The following is a 17,949-nucleotide window of genomic DNA, read 5'->3' as shown; positions in this document are numbered from 1 at the left end:
GAAATTTGGAAGCACAGATAAAAATCTAAGGTATATTTACCTTTTGAAACTCCATTTCTAGGATATTATGCTAAAGGAAAAAAAGTGATGAAAAAGGGCAACTAGCAGTCCAAAAATAGGAAATGATGAATATAATGATGGTCCATCTTACAACAGAATAACACGAGGCTTAGAGAGTTTAAGGGATGTGCCCAGGGTCACAGAGATAATTATTTCTGGAAGCAGGATCTAAATCCAAGTGCCTTGGCTCCCAAATGTGAGCTCCTAACCACACATCAGTCCACTGCCTTGGATATTTCACCTAAGAAAATCACCGTAAACTCGAACAAAATTTCATGGACAACCTCAGCAATGTTGATTATGTTAGCAAAAAACTGAGAATAATTTAACTAACTAATAATAGGGAGCAGGCTAACTAGATTATGTACATAATGAAACACTATATATCCATTAAAAATAGTGTTTACAGAAGAATTCCCAATGACATGAGGTCAAGGGTGTGTGTGTGTGTGTGTGTGTGTGTGTTTTCTATAGGCATAGGAGGGAAATAATTGACAATGTTAACATAGATTGTCTCTAATTAGGATTTGGCATTGTTTTAATTTCTTCATGCTTTTCTGCATTCTTCACATTTTCCTGACTTTGCATTAGCACCGTTCTCTTTGCAACAACCAAGAATCACGACATCTTCCAGCCCCAGCTCCCCAGCCCCATACCAGATGAGGTGACAGAGGCCCTGAGAGAGACAGTGGCCTTCCTAAGACCAAGAAGCATCTTAGATGACAGAGCAGGTGTAAAGCCCTCGTCTTTTATCTTCTATGTCAGGTCTTCCCAACTTGGCACTTGAAGTCCATCTAGAAGAGAAGTTGACTAAACCACAGAGAGCTCTGTCAGCAAGGGCAGAGGTGCTCTAGCTGGCCAGGACATGCACACGCAATGAAGGGTGCTCTCAGAGGGGCAAGCAGACCACCATCTTGGGCTAGTCCAGCTGGACAAGCAGAGACCCACCCTCCCCCAAATCTCCCACATCACTGATATTCTCGATATTCAGCAACATCTAAGCCCTGCTCCTGAAGATGGTTCAATGACACACTTACTGGTTGAGTTGCTGCGTGTCCTTTGGTGACAGGCTTTGGGAAACAGGAAGTTACTACTTTGTGCATCCAGTTTTCCGGACTTTTCTCGAGAGGAAGGTGTAGAAGCTTCCTGCAAAACAATTTCCATCTTTTATTCAGCAACTTAGAACAGAAAAACTGAGCTTTCGACACTGACCATGGAAGTACTTGTCAGATTGTCTGTCTCCTCCACTAAATTACAGGCTCTGTGAGGGCAGCGATTTAGAATTACTGTCATCCATTAACTCATAGATATATTAATTCAGTTAATAAAGAATATGAAAATATAATATCTTTATGTGACAAAGAATACAAATTATAATAAAGAATGAATAGAGATTGCATAAATGTTGAACTAATGCCATAAATGTTGAATGATTATGTCAGCTATTACATGTCAGGTTCTTTGTTAGGCATTAGGGATTTAGCTGTGAACAAGACAGGGAAGGGCACTGGGAAAAGGCATTTTCATGACGGAAGACCGACGGCAAACAAGCAAACAGATAAAGGTGAAAGATAATGACAGAGAATAATAAGTGCTACCAAGAAAAGAACTAGAGACTGACGTGAATGGGAGGCTGGGAGGAATGTGTTAGAGAAGATGATCAAGTAAGTTCCATCATTCTGGCACATAATAGGCACTTAGAAACAGTCACTGAAAGAATATTATATAAAGAGATTTCTTAATATTGAACCATCCATGCACTGTTGAGTGTATTACAATTTTCTTATACTGCTGATTTCTCTCCGTAAAGATTTCATTTAGGACTTGAAAAATCAATAGTCTTAAGTTAAATTTGGTTATCATTCTGTTATTCTTTTTCTACCTTGCCATATTGATCCAATTTTCCCTGCTTCTTTTTTATACTAATAATTTGGGAACTCATTGTACTGAGTCTATAAGCAGTATGTATTAAACCACATACTTGAACTCATCTCTCTATCAGGGTCAGTGATGAAATAGAAAACATATGACCCTTCCTCAGGTAAGATGAGAATCTGAAACAATTTCCACGCACTTCCCTCTCCTCACCCTGGTATTTTAGAAACAGAGGACAGATGGACAGAAGGCTAGAGGTTAACAATGAGGATAATGGTATTAATTATTTTACTTCTCTTCCCAGAACTACTTTTTGTATCTTTTTTTATTGCATAACTTTATTAGCCACAATGATCTTGACTTAATTCTTGAGTTATGTTGGTTTTATCCCTCACGACCATAAACCTTAGGAGAGAAAGAGAGAGTGTGGGTATGTGTGTGTGTGTTCTCAGGAAAGCTGTGCAGATGGAAAGCTCTCTGAATATTTGCATGTCTGAGAATGTCTTCCTGTGGTCGTCACACTTGAATGATTTGCTGAGTATAGAATTTAGGGGTATTGTTTATCCTATCTAGAAACTCTAGTTGGCTCAAATGCTACCTGGGATTTAGTGTTTTAGCATAGAGGTTTGCTAGGGGTACCTGCCACCCTTTTCTGACAGGTCTGTCTTGTTCAAAGCCAGGCTTGGCAGTGCTGGTTAATTTCGTGTGCCAAGTGCCTGCCGACTTCCAGCACCTGGTACATTTCCCAGAGTGGAAGGAGGGAGGATCTACCGCTGCCTCTCACTATGCACCAAGTAACCCATCCTCCCCTCCAGCCCCCGGCATTGTGAGCTGGGAGGTATTGGAGATGAGGGGTCTGCTGGCCCCTGTCCCACTCATTCCCCAGGCCTTTCCCTCCCATGTGGTCAACGGCAGGCTAACAAGCCCTTCCCTCAATCCAGTCTCACCTGCACTATGTCATGCAGAAAGTTCTCATGGGTTCCAGAATGTGGTTGGCCCCTTTCCGTGGCTTCCTGTTCTGACATGCTTTTCTCCCTATTGGTAGTTGTTTGTTTTTTGTTTTTTTTTTTTGATAGAAATTTCTAAGAGATGGGGGAGTTAATAAAGTGTACTCTGTAACCATCTGGAGCCAGAAGTCCACTCACAGCCTTTTTTTCTTTTTAAAACTGTATCCAGTTCTGACACAAGGGGATCCTGCAAGAAACCACATATCAATTCCCTTTTATTTCTTGTACACATCAATGTTAAAATCAGAGAACTCATCTTCCTAGACATTCATTTTCCTTTTCACCAGCAGATGGTGCTATATTAACCTGAACAAAATTATCTTCTCTAACCAGGGTAGCCCAGGAAATGTTTTGAAGGAGAGAACAGGGATTATATGGAAGGTGGTTTAGTTCAGTTGAATTCTTGAGACTCCATATTTCTAGGATTTAGCAAAATGACTGGTTCTTTGAATTAGCTGTTTCATACGATATGGTAGTCAAAAGATATTTCTTAGCTCCAATAGTTTCTCGAGGTCATGTCCTAATTCTAATATCAAGACTGCCCTCTGGCATTATTCCCACCTCTTCATGTTCTCCAGTGAGACTATGAAAGTAAATAATAACATGTTATTTCAGTAGCTCTTTTGGATTCACTGATAAAACAGCCAGTATGTCTACTTGTTTGAAGTGAAGCCTTATTTGCAAAGTACAATTGAAATGTATTTCCCCCCAAATATCTAGTAAGATGAATATAAATAAGTAAATGAGGTAAACACAAAACATAGAATACTAAGTATCTTTTAAAATAATGTTTATAAAGAGCTTTTGGGATATAGATATACTTGTATTATCATGGTAAGTTAGAAAAAAAAGATATTATGATCTGAATAGAGTCTGACTACAATCATGTAAAATAGGCCTAGAAAAAGGACTGTAAATAAATACACCAAAATAGTAACACTCTTTCATTCACTATATTTTACTAAGCATTTACTACGTATGAGGCACTATTCCAAGGATGAGGATATGGCAGTACCCGAGAAAGACAAGTTCTTGCTCTCATGAATTGGCAGGATTGTGTTTGGGTGATGGGATTATAGCTATTTATTTTCTCTTTTACAACTTTCTGTATTTTTCATATATTCTATAATGAGCATGTATTACTTCAGACCAGAAACAAGTGATTAATTTTACATTTATTTCCATTGTCACATTAGAAGACTTAAGACAAAGTATATTTATTGTTAAATTTCTTTCTTTTAATCCTCTTTATAAAGCTCCCTGTTCAAAACATGATTCAGAAATTGCTTGACATATAAAGCCAATTGATGGCAGAAGAATCATAGAAGTGGAGTCTATTTTTTTTTTTTTTTTGGTCCAGATTACCTGGAAATGGTTAACGCCACATTCAGAACAGGGAATCTTAAAAGACTTTAGACCTTATCCAAAAGAAATTGAACCAGCCGGATCAACCACTCGGCCACCCTGTTCTCTACAGTTCAGAGGCTCAGCCTTTTCTGGCCATGGCTCCAGGAACAGTAATCTCACTGTGGACATGCCGACCATAGATCCTCTGCTGCCTGCGCAAAGTTCATGGACGAGTCCTTCTACTTCACAACCCTATGTCCTCCAGCCAAAGCTGTCTCAGACATGAGACACGTAACCTCTGCCACGTAGCCAGTCTCTGAACTAGCTGAAGCTTTCAATGAGTTGCATCTAACCAGGCTACTGTCAAGCTCTCGGATAGTTGTGAAAAATGGAGGTGCTTCACTTTGACGTGGCTGTGGTATGAATCTGCTCACTGGATAGCTGCTACAGGGAAGAATGGAAATGTACTACCATAAACAGAAGATGAGATCTAAGTAGCAATTTTCTATCAGACATGTATGTAAAAAACTATATGGCCCCTAAAAGCTCCAAAAATAGAGGCAATGCACAAGTTCTATGGACCTTCTATTTCCTGGACATCAACAAGTATCCAGTGCTCATCTAGACTCTGAGATCATCTCAAGGTATTATTCATTCTTTTTAATCATAAAACCCTGAGCATAATGTTTCTCCACGAGATATGCACAGTGGGATAGAGCAGATAAAGGGTCATGAGGCCAGCAGCATTAAGCCTCTTATGACCCTGGACTGGTCAGTTGATTGGTCTTGGCATCCTCTTTTGTAAGGTGAAGGGTTGGTCTAAACAACTTGTATAACCACTTTCGGCTCTATACTTCTGAATGTAACTGATGATTATGTTTAAAGAGCAAAAGGGCTACTGTCCTCTCTGAAATGATCACATGTCAGAAGATCATTCACAAGGACAAAACATCCTCCCTTGGTTCCCTGGCCCCTCTCCGTCTGGCAAGGATGTCCTGGGTGGAGTGGTTTCTCATCAAAGGAGTCTCTGTAGGAGCCCCTACGAACATTTGCACAGAACAGAACTCTTCTATTCTTGCTCCCAAGGTGGGGCTGCTCTTGAGGCCAAGGATTTGTCACTGAGGTCAGAGGCTGGCAAAGTCATTTCCAGACACATTTCCCCTTGTTCTCCTCAGAGACTGCAACCCAGAGCAGCAGTTCTGTGGGTGGTGTGCCCCATCATTACCTGGGTGGCAGTCTCTACATGTATCAGTCCCACTGGTGCCTGAGTGGGGGATGAGGTAGACTGTCCAGAGAGCCCTCCCAAAGTAAGGACCAGTCACGTAACTGCTAGGACTTAACAGCCAACCCCAAGAAATGGAAAAAACCCATGATCCGCATGTAACCAAGGAGTAAACCTGGAATGAAGATGCAGAATTCTGGGGCATATTTTTCTACAAGCAACATTATTCTGGAGTCTAAACTGTTCCCCAAAGGTTACAAGGCTCTATTACTCTGTTAGAAGGGTTCATTTTGTATACAGACCCTTAACATTGCTGACACAGCTTGATGCTTCTGGAGCTTGGTGACTGCATTCCTCTTACATACAAGACTTTCCATTTTCTCTTTGAACTGAGACGTTATAGTTGCTCCAGTCTAAGGGAGCCACAAAATGGAATCCAACTGCCCTCCTGATCAAGGCTTGTTTCCTGTGGTTGGGTTGATCATGCAGCAGCAGACTTGATCTTTAAGTCATAAGGATAAATAACTGGCCCCAGCAGATTGGTTCTGGGATGGTCACATGGTCATGTGGGATGCTGAGGCCACATACCTCCTGATATGGAGAGGAAGGGTGGAAACCAGAAACCTAGGAGTCCTCCAAAAGTCCTGCTTCTCCTCCCGTGGTCCCCATGACCACAGCCACAAAGTCCTTGTAATTCTACCTTCTCAAAATTCCCCAACACATCCATTCTTGCTGGCTATGTTCTAGTTCATAGTATATCTTTTAGATTAGGCTATTACAATGGCCTATGGGATCTAAGAAAAGTATTTTTAAGAATATTTTTAACAAATGGTCTGGGACAACTGGATATCCACCTGTAAAAGAATGAAGTTGGACCCCTTCCTCACACCATACACAAAAATTAATTCAAAATAAATCATAGACCTACAAGTAAGAGCTACAACTATAAAACTCTTAGAAAAAAAATATAGGACTAAATATTCATGACCTTGGGTTAGAGAAAGACTTGGTAGATATGACATCAGAAGCACGAGTGACAAAAGAAAATACAGATAAATGGACTTCTTCAAAATTAAAACCTTTTGTGTTCTAAAGGACACCATCAAGAGAGTGAAAAGACAACCCACAGAATTGAAGAAAATATTTGCAACTCATATATCTGATAAGGGACTTGTATCAAGAATACATAAAGAGGGACTTCCCTGGTGGCTCCGTGGTTAAGACTCCATGCTCCCAATTCAGGGGGCACAGCTTCGATCCCTGGTCAGGGAACTAGATCCCACATGCATGCTGCAACTAAGAGTTCACATGCCACAACTAAGGAGCCGGCGCAACCAAATAAATAAATAAAATGTAACCAAATAAATAAATTAATTAAATATTTTTTTAAAAAGAATATATAAAGAACTTTTACAATTCAATTATAGAAAGACAAATAATCCAATTTTTAAAATGGACAAAGGATCTGATTAGATATCTTCCCAAGGAAGAAATACAAGAAGCCAAGAGGCACATGAAAACAGATTCAACATCATTAGCCATCAAGGACATGCAAATCAAAACCACAATGAGATACCACTTTACACCAACTAGGATGGCTATCATCACACCCACTTAACATCCACTAATATATGGAGGATTTGGAAAAAATAGAACCCTCATACATTGCTGGTAGAAATAAAAAATGATGCAGATACTTTGGAAACAGCTTGGCAGTTCTTCTAAAAGTTAAATATACAGTTACCAGATGACCCAGCAATCCCTTTCTTAGGTATATACTCAAGAGAAATGAAAATATACATCCACACAAAAACTTGTGCACAAATGTTCAAAGCAGCATTATACATTATAGCCCCAAAGCAGAAACAACCCAAGTGTCCATCTGCTGATGGACAGGTGAATAAAATATGGTATATCTAGACAATGGAATATGATTTGGCAATAAAAAGCAATGAAGTACTAATATATGCTATAACATAATGACCCTTGAAAACATTACTCAGATGAAAAAACCAGTGACAAAAGACCATATACTGTATGATTCCATTTATAGTAAATGTCCAGAATAGGCAAACCTATAGAGACAGAAAGTAGATTAGTAGATGATTAAGGATGGAGCAATAGTGTGGTGGGGAGGGGGTAATGAGGAATGACTGCTAATGGGTATTAGATTGCTTTTGTAATGAAAACGTTCTAAACGTTCTAAAATCAGATAGCGGTGAAGGTTGCACCACTCTGTAAATACACTAAAAATCACTCAATAGTATACTTTAAATTAGTGAATTGTATGGTGTGTGAGTTATATCTTAATAAAACCACTTAAAATGGAATATTCATCCATTCATTCATTGATTCACAGTTTCCCTGCCCCCAGTCTTTTCTCACTTCAATCCCTCTACACTCTGCTGACAGCATGATTTTACAAAAATGCAGATGGTATGCATGAGACTTCCTAATTAAATCTATGACGTATTCAAGATCAAATCCAAACTCCCTGGCATGTCACTGAAGGTCCTTCCTTCTCTAACACTACCAAAAAATTAAATAAATAAAATAACCCAATCAAAAAATGGGTGGAAGATCTAAATAGACATTTCTCTCAACGAGGACATACAGATGGCCAAGAGGCACATGCAAAGCTGCTCAGCATCACTAATTATTAGAGAAATGCAAATCAAAACTACAATGAGGTATCATCTCACACCAGTTAGAATGGGCATCATCAGAAAGTCTACAAACAACAAATGCTGGAGAGGGTGTGGAGAAAAGGGAACACTCCTCCACTGCTGGTGGGAATGTAAACTGATACAGCCACTATGGAGAACAGTATGGAGTTTCCTTAAAAAACTAAAAATAGAATTACCATATGACCCAGAAATCCCACTACTGGGCATACCCAGAGAAAACCATAATTCAAAAAGACACATGCACCCCAATGTTCATTGCAGCACTATTTACAATAGCCAGGTCATGGAAGCAATCTAAATGCTCATTGACAGATGAATGGATAAAGAAGATGTGGTACATATATACAATGGAATATTACTCAGCCATAAAAAGGAATGAAACTGGGTCATTTGTGGAGACATGGATAGACCTAGAGACTGTCACACAGAGTGAAGTTAAGTCGGAAAGAGAAAAACAAATATCGTATATTAACGCATATATGTGGAATCTAGAAAAATGGTACAGATGAACTGGTTTGCAAGGCAGGAATAGAGACAGATGTAGAGAACAAAAGTATGGGCACCAAGGGGGGAAAGTGGGGGGCGGGGGTGTTGGTGGTAGGATGAATTGGGAGATTGGGATTGACATATATACACTAATATGTGTAAAATAGATAACTAATAAGAACCTGCTCTATAAAAAAATAAAATAAAATTCAAAAAATGAAAATGAGGAAAAGATAGGAGCAGGCATTTCACTGAAGAGGATATACAGATGGTAAATAAGCACATGAAAATACATTTAACATTATCAGCCATTAGTGAAACACAAATTAAAACCACAATGAGATATCACTACACACCTCTCAGAATGGCTAAAATTTAAAATAGTGACATCAAATACTAAGGAGGATACAGAGAAACTGGATCACTTATACTTTGTTTACATGAATGTAGAATGGTACAGCCACTCTGGAAAACTGTTCAGCAGTTTCTTTAAAACTAAAACACAAAACTATGGCACAACCCAAAAATTGCACTCCTGGGCATTTATCCCAGCGAACAGAAAATTTATGTTCACACCAAACCTATACAGGAATGTTAACATCATCGCTATTCATAATTGCCCAAAAGCGAAAACACCAAAGATGTCCTTCGATGGTGAATGGTTAAACAAACTGTGTTACATTTGTTCTAGGGAAGGATTGGTTCAAGGATTCCCAAGGATACCAAATCTGCAGATGCTCGAGTCCCTTATGTCCAGTCTGCCCTCCCTATCTGTGGGTTCCGCATTCGCTGGTGCAACCAGTTGGGGATTGTGGAGGCAGAACCTGCAGATACCGAGGGATGACTGCACACCCCTGTCATGCAATGCTTACTACTCAGTAGTAAAAAGGAACTAACTACTGATACATGCAAAAACCTGGATGAACCTCCAGAGAATTATGCCGAATGAAAAAAAGCCAGTCCCCAAAGGTTACATACTGTGTGGTACCATTTGCACAAAGCTCTTGAAATGACAAAAGTATAGAAATGGCTGCCATAGGTGAGGGCGGAGGTATAGGTGGGAGACAACTGAGTGTGGCTATAAGAAAGCAACATAAGGAATCCTTGCAGTAACAGAAATTGTTCTGTATACTGACTACTTCAATACCAATAATCTGACTGTGACAGTATACTATAATTTTACAAGACGTTACCATTGGGGGAAACTAAGATATATGGATCTCTTTGTATTATTTTTTCATATCTTCATATGCATCTCCAATAATCTGGAAACAATTTAATTTCAGAAACTATTTTAAGATGCATTTCTATATTCCAGAAAATAACAGTTAGAAAATAGGATTATTAAAAAAGATGACATTTACAATTGCACCAGAAAATAAAGAATGCCTAAGAACTAATCCAATGAAAGATATGTAAGCCCTTTCTGAAAAAAATTACAAAACTTACTGAAAATCATTAACTAAGGCCTGAATAACGGAGAGGTACATTATGTGCATGAAAATGGGAGGCTTACTATTCTATAAATGTAAGTTCTCCCCCAAATTCATTTACAGATTTAATGCAGTACTAACCAAAATTTCAAGTGTTTTTTAGAACAGCACAAACTGATCCTTAAATTTTTATCAAGAAGCCAAGGGCCTCAAAGAAAGACACAGACCTTAATAAGCACGAAGAGAGAGAAATTTCAATACAAGAGAACAATACTTATTTTTAAAACATAATGATCAAGACAGTAGTTTTGGCATAACAGAAGCAAACTGACCAATAGAACAGGACAGAGAGCCTAGAAACAGCTTCATGTTCATATGAGGAAACTTGATCTGTGAGAGAACTAATACTATACTTATATCTGTGGGGAAAGAGGGTCACTTCAATAGGCCTGCTGGGAAAACAGATTAACCATGTGGAAAAAATGATAATGTACCCCTACACTTCACAAATACCAATTCCAGGTGGATTAAAGATGTAAAGACAAAAGACAAAATTATAAGATGCTCAGAAGACAGTAGAAGAGAACAGACATTATAAGAGAATGTGTTTACTTTAGAAAAGGGTGAAATTTTCCAATAAGATACAAAAAGCACAAAGTACAAAGGACATGATTGACAACTCCCACATTAAAATGAAGAACTTCTGCTCTTCACCTAAAGGGGTAAAAGGACACGCTAAAAATTAGGAAAAGAAAAAGACCAACAACTCAAAACAAAAACAGAAAAAGCTTGGGAGGACCTATCACATAAGAGGAAATTCAAAAGTTCCATAAACACGTGAAAGTATGTGCAATCTTTCTAGTAATTAGGGAAATGCAAATTACAATCAATACGAAAGGCAATTTAATAGGCCCCAGACTGGAAAGTTTAAAAGCCTGATGATATCAAGAATTGATGGGGACTTCCCTGGTGGTCCAGTGGTTAAGATTGCACCTCCCAAGGCAGGGAGTGCGGGTTTGATCCCTGGTCAGGGAGCTAAGATCCCACAAGGCTCACGGCCAAAAAACCAAAACATAAAACAGAAGCAATATTGAAACAAATTCAATAAAGACTTTAAAAAATGGTCCACATCAAAAAAAATCTTTAAAAAGAAAACTGATGAAGGTGCAGAGCAATCAAGAAACTTACACCTGTTGATGGAAGGGTAGACGCCACAATCACTTTAGAAAATAATTTGGCGTATCTGGTACAAATGAAGATATTCATACCCTAAGACTCACTGATTCCTCATCTATTTTTATGCCCTAGTGAAACTTGCAGACATGCACATGGAGAAATGTATAAGAGTGACCGTTGCAGTACAGTCTCTGAAGAGGAGTAAAGGGAAATATCCCCAAAGCCCGTCCATAGTAGGATGGATAAATCAATTGTGTGTTCACAAAATAGAATACCATGAAGCAGTGAAGATCAATGAACCACAGCAAAATGGAATAACATGAATAAATTTCTGGAACATAACACGGAGTAACAGAAGTAAGTCTATGCAATTGCGATCATATCATCTTCAAAAATAACTAGAACTGAGACTTCCGGTTCTAGGACAAGACGGTGTCGACTCACTTTCCTCCTCTCTGCTAAATACAACTAAATACCCTGGACATTATTCAACAGATAACAATAAAAAGATTCTGAATGCCAGCAAGGAGAAGGTTAACTGGCGAGTGACCACAGAACTTGAGGAATGACAGCCTGGTGAATTCTTTGTGTTTTCTTATAAAGCACTATACACCCAAATCAAGCACTAGAAAGGCCTGCAACCCAGAACTGCCAATAGGCAATGACAAGAAACAAGCAAACAAACAACAATGCTCTCTCTGGTCTGGCCAAAAGACCAGGAAACGGGAAACACCAACAAAGACCTAGTGGGATCCCCAGCCCCTGCCCCACAACCAGGGTACCAACAGGAGGTGTGACACGTCTGTCTTGGCAGCAGCAAACCCTGGCAGGTGTCCCAGCCCCTGTTCCACAACTAGAGCACCGGCAGGTGGTCCAATCTACCTGCAGCAGTGGCAGCAGCAAAGCCCCAGGCTGACCCAGCCCCCAGTCTATAACTGGGGCACAAGCAGGAGGTCGATCCACCTGTGTGGGCAGGATCAGTATTCCTGCCCTCCAGCTAGTGGCAAAGGAGACCCAGGGCCAGAAGCTTCTGCCCATCCTCACACTGAGCAGCAGATGGTCACCAGTGATACCGGCAGGCCAGAGAAGCTCTCTCCATCTCAGCAGGCAGATCTGCAGGGATTAAGCAAGAGCTCTAGCCATGCCAGAAAAATGAAGCAGACCAGAATAGCATAGCAAGGGCTCTTAAAACTAAAATGTCATTACAACAAGAGCCCAGAAAAGTAGTCCAGAACTATATGTTAAACGCAAGCAGGTGGCTGCCTGCTAAAATGGCAGATTTAAACCAGATCAAGAGACTCCAACGTAATAATGCAAATGTCCAAGATACAATTAAAAGTCACTTCTAACATCAAGAACCAGGAATACATGATTTGAATAAGAAAAGACAACCACTGATGCCACTACAAAGATGAATCAGATGTCAGAATTATCTGACAAGGATTAGAAAGCAGTCATAGTACAAATGCTTCAACAATCATTGACAAATTCTCGTGATACAAATGAAAAATTAAAAGACATCAACCAAGAAACAGAAGCTTTTTTAAAAGAAGCAAATGGAGATTAGAGAACTGAATTCAAGAAACCCAAAGAAATTAACACCAAGATACCTCATAATTAAACTTCTGAAAACCTATAGACAGAGAAAAAAATTCTTAAAAACAACCAGAGAGAAATGATACATTACCTCCCCAAAAAAACACCAAGTCAAAAGACAGATTTCACATCAGAAAACATGGAAGGCAGGAGGAAGGAAGACAATATTTTTCAAGTGAAGAAAAATTCATGCCAACTATAAATCCCATATTCATCAAAAATACCCTTCAGAAACAAAGAGGAAATAAAGATATTCTCAGATGTAGGAAAAACTAAAAGAATGTGTTGCTAGAAGATCTACCCTTAAAGAAAGAATGTCTCAAAGGAGCTCTCCAAATGAAAAGAAAATGATAAAACAACTGGAAACTTCAGGAAGGAAAGAACAGCAGAATTGGTAAAAACAGGAGTAAACATAAAAGATCATTTTTCCCTTCATGAGTTTCTTTAATCATATCTGTGGTTGAAGGAAAAGTTGTAACGTCATCCGACATGGTACTCAATGGATATAGAGGAAATATTTAAGACATGAAGAGAGTAAAGGGGCCTAAATGAAGTCAGTTTTCACTCAAAATAGCAAAACGGTTGTACCAATATGGCAATACATAGCAATATAACAATATGATAACATAGCAGCCACTATGAAAATTATAAATAGTGATATACTCAAGAATATTGTAAATAAATCAAAACAGAACTCTGAAAAATGTTCCAGTAATCCACAGAAAGGCAAGAGAAAAGCAACGAAGGAACAAGAAATAGAGGAAACAAACAGAAAACAAATAATAAGGTGGCAGACTTAAGCCCCAACATATTAATCATTACTTGAAATGTAAATGATTTAAACACACTGATTTTTCTTTAAATGTAAACAATCTAAATACATCCAAAATAGAGAGATTGACAGAGTAGATAAAAATTTAAAATGACCCAACTATACGCTGTCCACTTGAAAGAAATGACATAGGAAGGTCAAAAGTAAAAGGATTTTAAAAAGATATGAAAAGATGAATCAAAAGTAGCTAGAACTAGTGAATACATCATTCAGGAATATAAACAGATATGGTACACTCTAAAGAAAAGCTGGGGAATGAGAGACCCACAATTAAGGATAGTGGTTACCTCTTTGAGGAGTGGGAATGGGATGGCAACAGGGGCACTCAAGGGACCACAAAGTTCATGGTAAGATTTGTTCCTTCAACTTGATGATTGATAGAGAGGTATTTAGGGCAACTTTATTTTTTAGAGTGCATATACATTTTATAAATTCATTTTTATATTCTCAGTATTTGACAAAATATTTTTAAGATCCTAAAACAATAAATTATGATACATCCGTGTGATGGAAACTCACACAGATTTTAACATTTTTTCAGACATTCTCCTGTGACTAGTACCCAGAATTCATTCTTCAATGGGAACACATACATTTGTGTTTCTGTCATAAGTTACTGTAGTAAAATAAGGAGGCACAGCATGGCCTAGAAATCCAGAGGGAGAAGGTTGTTTCAAGTAGGGATAGTGGAAACTAAAGAATAAAGGAAGGATCGGGAAAAGCTTCGTGGCCGATATTCTATTGACGCTGAGCCTTAAAGGATGACTAAGACATGGATTCATGAAGACAAGAGTCAAGAAGGTATTCCAAGCAGAAGGTATTCCAAGCAGCGGGGGCATCAAGGGCAGAAGCCTGGAGAGAGTAACTAGTGGGACAGATGCAAAGAATAGGGAGAAGCCTTAGGTGGCCTGTAATGTACATATGAAGGGCCATACTGAGAAACAAGAGCAGGAAAGGTAGATGGTTTACTACTTCTTCCCAATTCACCTTCTCCTCCTGCTTCTTTCCACCAAACGCCCTTTCCCTAACCAAATGGTGTCCTGTCAGAACCAATGAGGTTCAGAAGACCAGCTTCCAAGCAAATAGCTCCAAATGTCTTTGACTATGGAAAGAGCAACTAGAAATCACGTGTAGTGATGTCTGGAAGACAGCAAGGGCTCCTTAAACATACCTGTGGGCCGGCCCTCCCGTTTCCTGCACGTGGACCACCCTAGGCTCCCTCCCCACACACAGGGGATGTGGCTACTCCGTGGGAGTCCTGGAGTCCCAAGCTTCCCTCCCAGGGGCTGCTCTCAGCCTCCACAAGCTGCTCTTCTGTGGCAGGAAGAGGCAAGCGGCCAAAGGATTGGGTTTCCCACTTGCCAAGGAAGGCTGGGCCTCAAAGCCACAGGCTGAGCTGCTTGCAGGCAGCAAGACGAAGAAACTTGCCTGCTCACAGAGGGCCTTGACCACCCTCTCTTCCCGCAACAGCACATGCCAGAGATTCAGACGGTTGATCTGACCTCATCATATCCTGAGTCACTCTGCATGAGTGGTGACTTTGCCTAACCGATAATTTGAATTTGTAAAGAAAAGCAGGGTTTTCCACACTACAGAGGCCATTCCCATGTGCATCAAAGCATTCTGCATCCTTTTAGGAAGGCAGCCCCAGAGGGAGGGCCTCCCACACGTCTGGCCTCATCTGCTGCTCTCTTATTCCCAGATTGAGTGTCCAGTGACTCCAGACCCCAACCAGTGGGAATGCCCAAAGCAATGTCCAATGTAAACCCATGTGTTGGCTCAAAAAAACCAATGCCAGCTCAGGCTATGTCAATAGACTCTAGGCCTTAAGGGTGGCCTCATTATACTCATTTATGCAACAACCGTTCTTCCCACAAATATTTATAGAGCCACTACTATGTGCCAGTACCCAATCTCAATCAGTGCCATAAAAAGAGTGCCAACTCCAGGGTAGATAAATACTGGCTTCAGGCCTCTTTGGTGATCTGCTAATATTTAGCTAGAGAGAAACTGAGAAACAAATGAGGTGGGAGGCATCAGATTGCATCAAAGGACCTTGCGCCCGCAACCTGTCTCTCTCCCCTGGGTCTATCCGGTCAAGAGCAAATCACACCACTCATGTGTACAGCCCTAGGCTGGAGGGGTGCCAGGGTGGCTGTTTGCTGGAGTTGGGGGGTGATGATTAGAGAATTGCAGGTGTCCACATTCTTGCAGGTAAGACCTCTTGTGGTACTGGACTGTGCTATGGGTAGTAGAAGAAGGGGAGCATGGCCGGTGGCCAAGAGCCAAGAAAAGTCTCTCCCTGTGCCACCACATTCCAGTGCAAAATGCTGAGAAATCCAAGAACTTACTTGAACTTGGCTGTCCAAGCACTTATGAAGGTATGTTTGTCAAGGGAGGAGGACAGAACATATATTTTTAAACATAGTTTTACCTTGATTTATAACTTTTAAACATGGAGATATTTGGCATGTAGATCTCCATTGGTTCTCTTGTCCCAGATCCTGCCCGTGTTAGAGGCAGGCCTGCTTCAGGCAGAAGGAAAGTGATCGCAATGAGAGGCACAGAAATGCAGGAATGAATGAAGAATGATGGAACCGGTAAACATGTGAATTAATGGAAATGAATACTGACTCTACAGAACAATAATAATTATCTAGTCTTGAGTTTTAAATGTTTGTAGACTTGAGATGCATGACGATAATATCCAAAAAAGAAGTGGGACATGTAAATGGAGCTGTGTGTCTAAGGTCTAAGTGTTGTCTGAGAACTGTTAAGAGTACAAATTTATAGGAGACTAAATCATTAAGAACATAGGTTGTATATTTTAATGGTTAAAAAATAGTAAAAAAATGTATAACTAAGAAGCTAATAGAAGGCCAAATGGAGTAGTAAAAAAAAAAATGTATTAATCTAAAAGAGGGCAAGAAGAGATGAATTAAAAAAACAAATGTAAAACTTCGGGGACAACTAGAAACCAAAAATTAAGAGAGTAGATATAGACCCAAACTCATCTGCAATGACATTAAACGTAAATGGTATCAATACTCACTATTATAAGATAAAGATTGTAAGGTGGAAGAAAAATAACCTAATTACATGCTGTTTACATGAAATATTCCTTATACAGGTGAACACAGGTTGTAGATAAAAAGAGGAAAAAAGATATGCAATGCAAACACTAACCAAAAGACAGTAGGCTAAGCTATACTAATATCAGATCATTTTTCTGCAAAAGTAATTGATAGACTAAAGGGGACTATGCCAAAATTATAAAGGTGTTAATCCACCAGGAAAATATTTTTAAATGCTAAATGTGTATGCACAGTAAAAATATAACTTCAAAATATATAAAGCAAAAATTGACAAAACTAAAAGGAGAAGTAAATCTACAATCATAACTGGAGACTTTAACACACTTCTCTCAGTAGCTAATAAAGGAATGGAATCAATAAAGATAAAACTGATCTGGAAAATGTGATTATCAGACTTGACCTAATTGACATATATGGAACACTGCATCCAACAATAACAATATATATATTCTGTCTCAGCAGATTCCTGAGATAAACTGAGTAAAGTTATCCACAATATGTTCTCTTCTCTGACTACAGAATAATCAATCTAGGAATAGAGAGAGAAAAAGAAAAATTAGAAAGTCCTCAACTGCCTGGAAATGAAACAATACAATTCTAAATAAACCATGAGTCACACAAGAAATCACAAGAGAAAAATATACACATTTTTATCTATTTACCTACTTCTCTAAAATAATGAAAATATAGAATATCAAACTTTATGGATGAAACTACTAAACTTAGAGGGAAATTTATAGCATTGGATAAGGAAAAAAGCTGAAAATCGATTATCCAAGCTTCCTCCAAAAAGCTAGAAAAATAAAAACAAAAAATTAGACCTAAAGAATGTAAAAGAAAGGAATAATAAGGATGAGAGTAGAGATTAATTAAATAGAAAACATAGGACAGAGAAATTCAACAAAATCAAAAGCTTTGAAGACATAAAATAGATATATCACTGGAATGACAGATGAATTTTTAAAAAGAGAGAGAGAAGGTAAAGTATTAATATCAGGAATGAAAAATGGACATCACTACAGTACAAACACACATCCATGTCCACACACACACACACACACACACACACACACAAGTATAAATAAAGCTGGGGAAATCTGAATGAGATGAGTAGGTTTATCAATGTCAAAATG

The 17,949-nt window shown here is 39.0% G+C and overlaps 1 protein-coding gene across 1 annotated transcript in view; it reads right to left on the bottom strand.

The window, feature by feature from the left end:
• IL16 (interleukin 16) overlaps positions 1-17,949 on the bottom strand; it is a 104,308-nt gene that overhangs the window by 45,472 nt on the left and 40,887 nt on the right. Inside the window, exon 3 of the mRNA XM_059912333.1 lies at positions 1,098-1,206. Within this exon, the coding sequence (XP_059768316.1) occupies positions 1,098-1,206 (109 nt within the window). The remainder of the gene's footprint in view (positions 1-1,097; positions 1,207-17,949) is intronic.

This window comes from Balaenoptera ricei, chromosome 2 (assembly GCF_028023285.1).
Source record: "Balaenoptera ricei isolate mBalRic1 chromosome 2, mBalRic1.hap2, whole genome shotgun sequence".
Lineage (NCBI taxonomy): Eukaryota > Metazoa > Chordata > Mammalia > Artiodactyla > Balaenopteridae > Balaenoptera > Balaenoptera ricei.
This window is presented reverse-complemented; position numbering and strand designations above follow the sequence as displayed.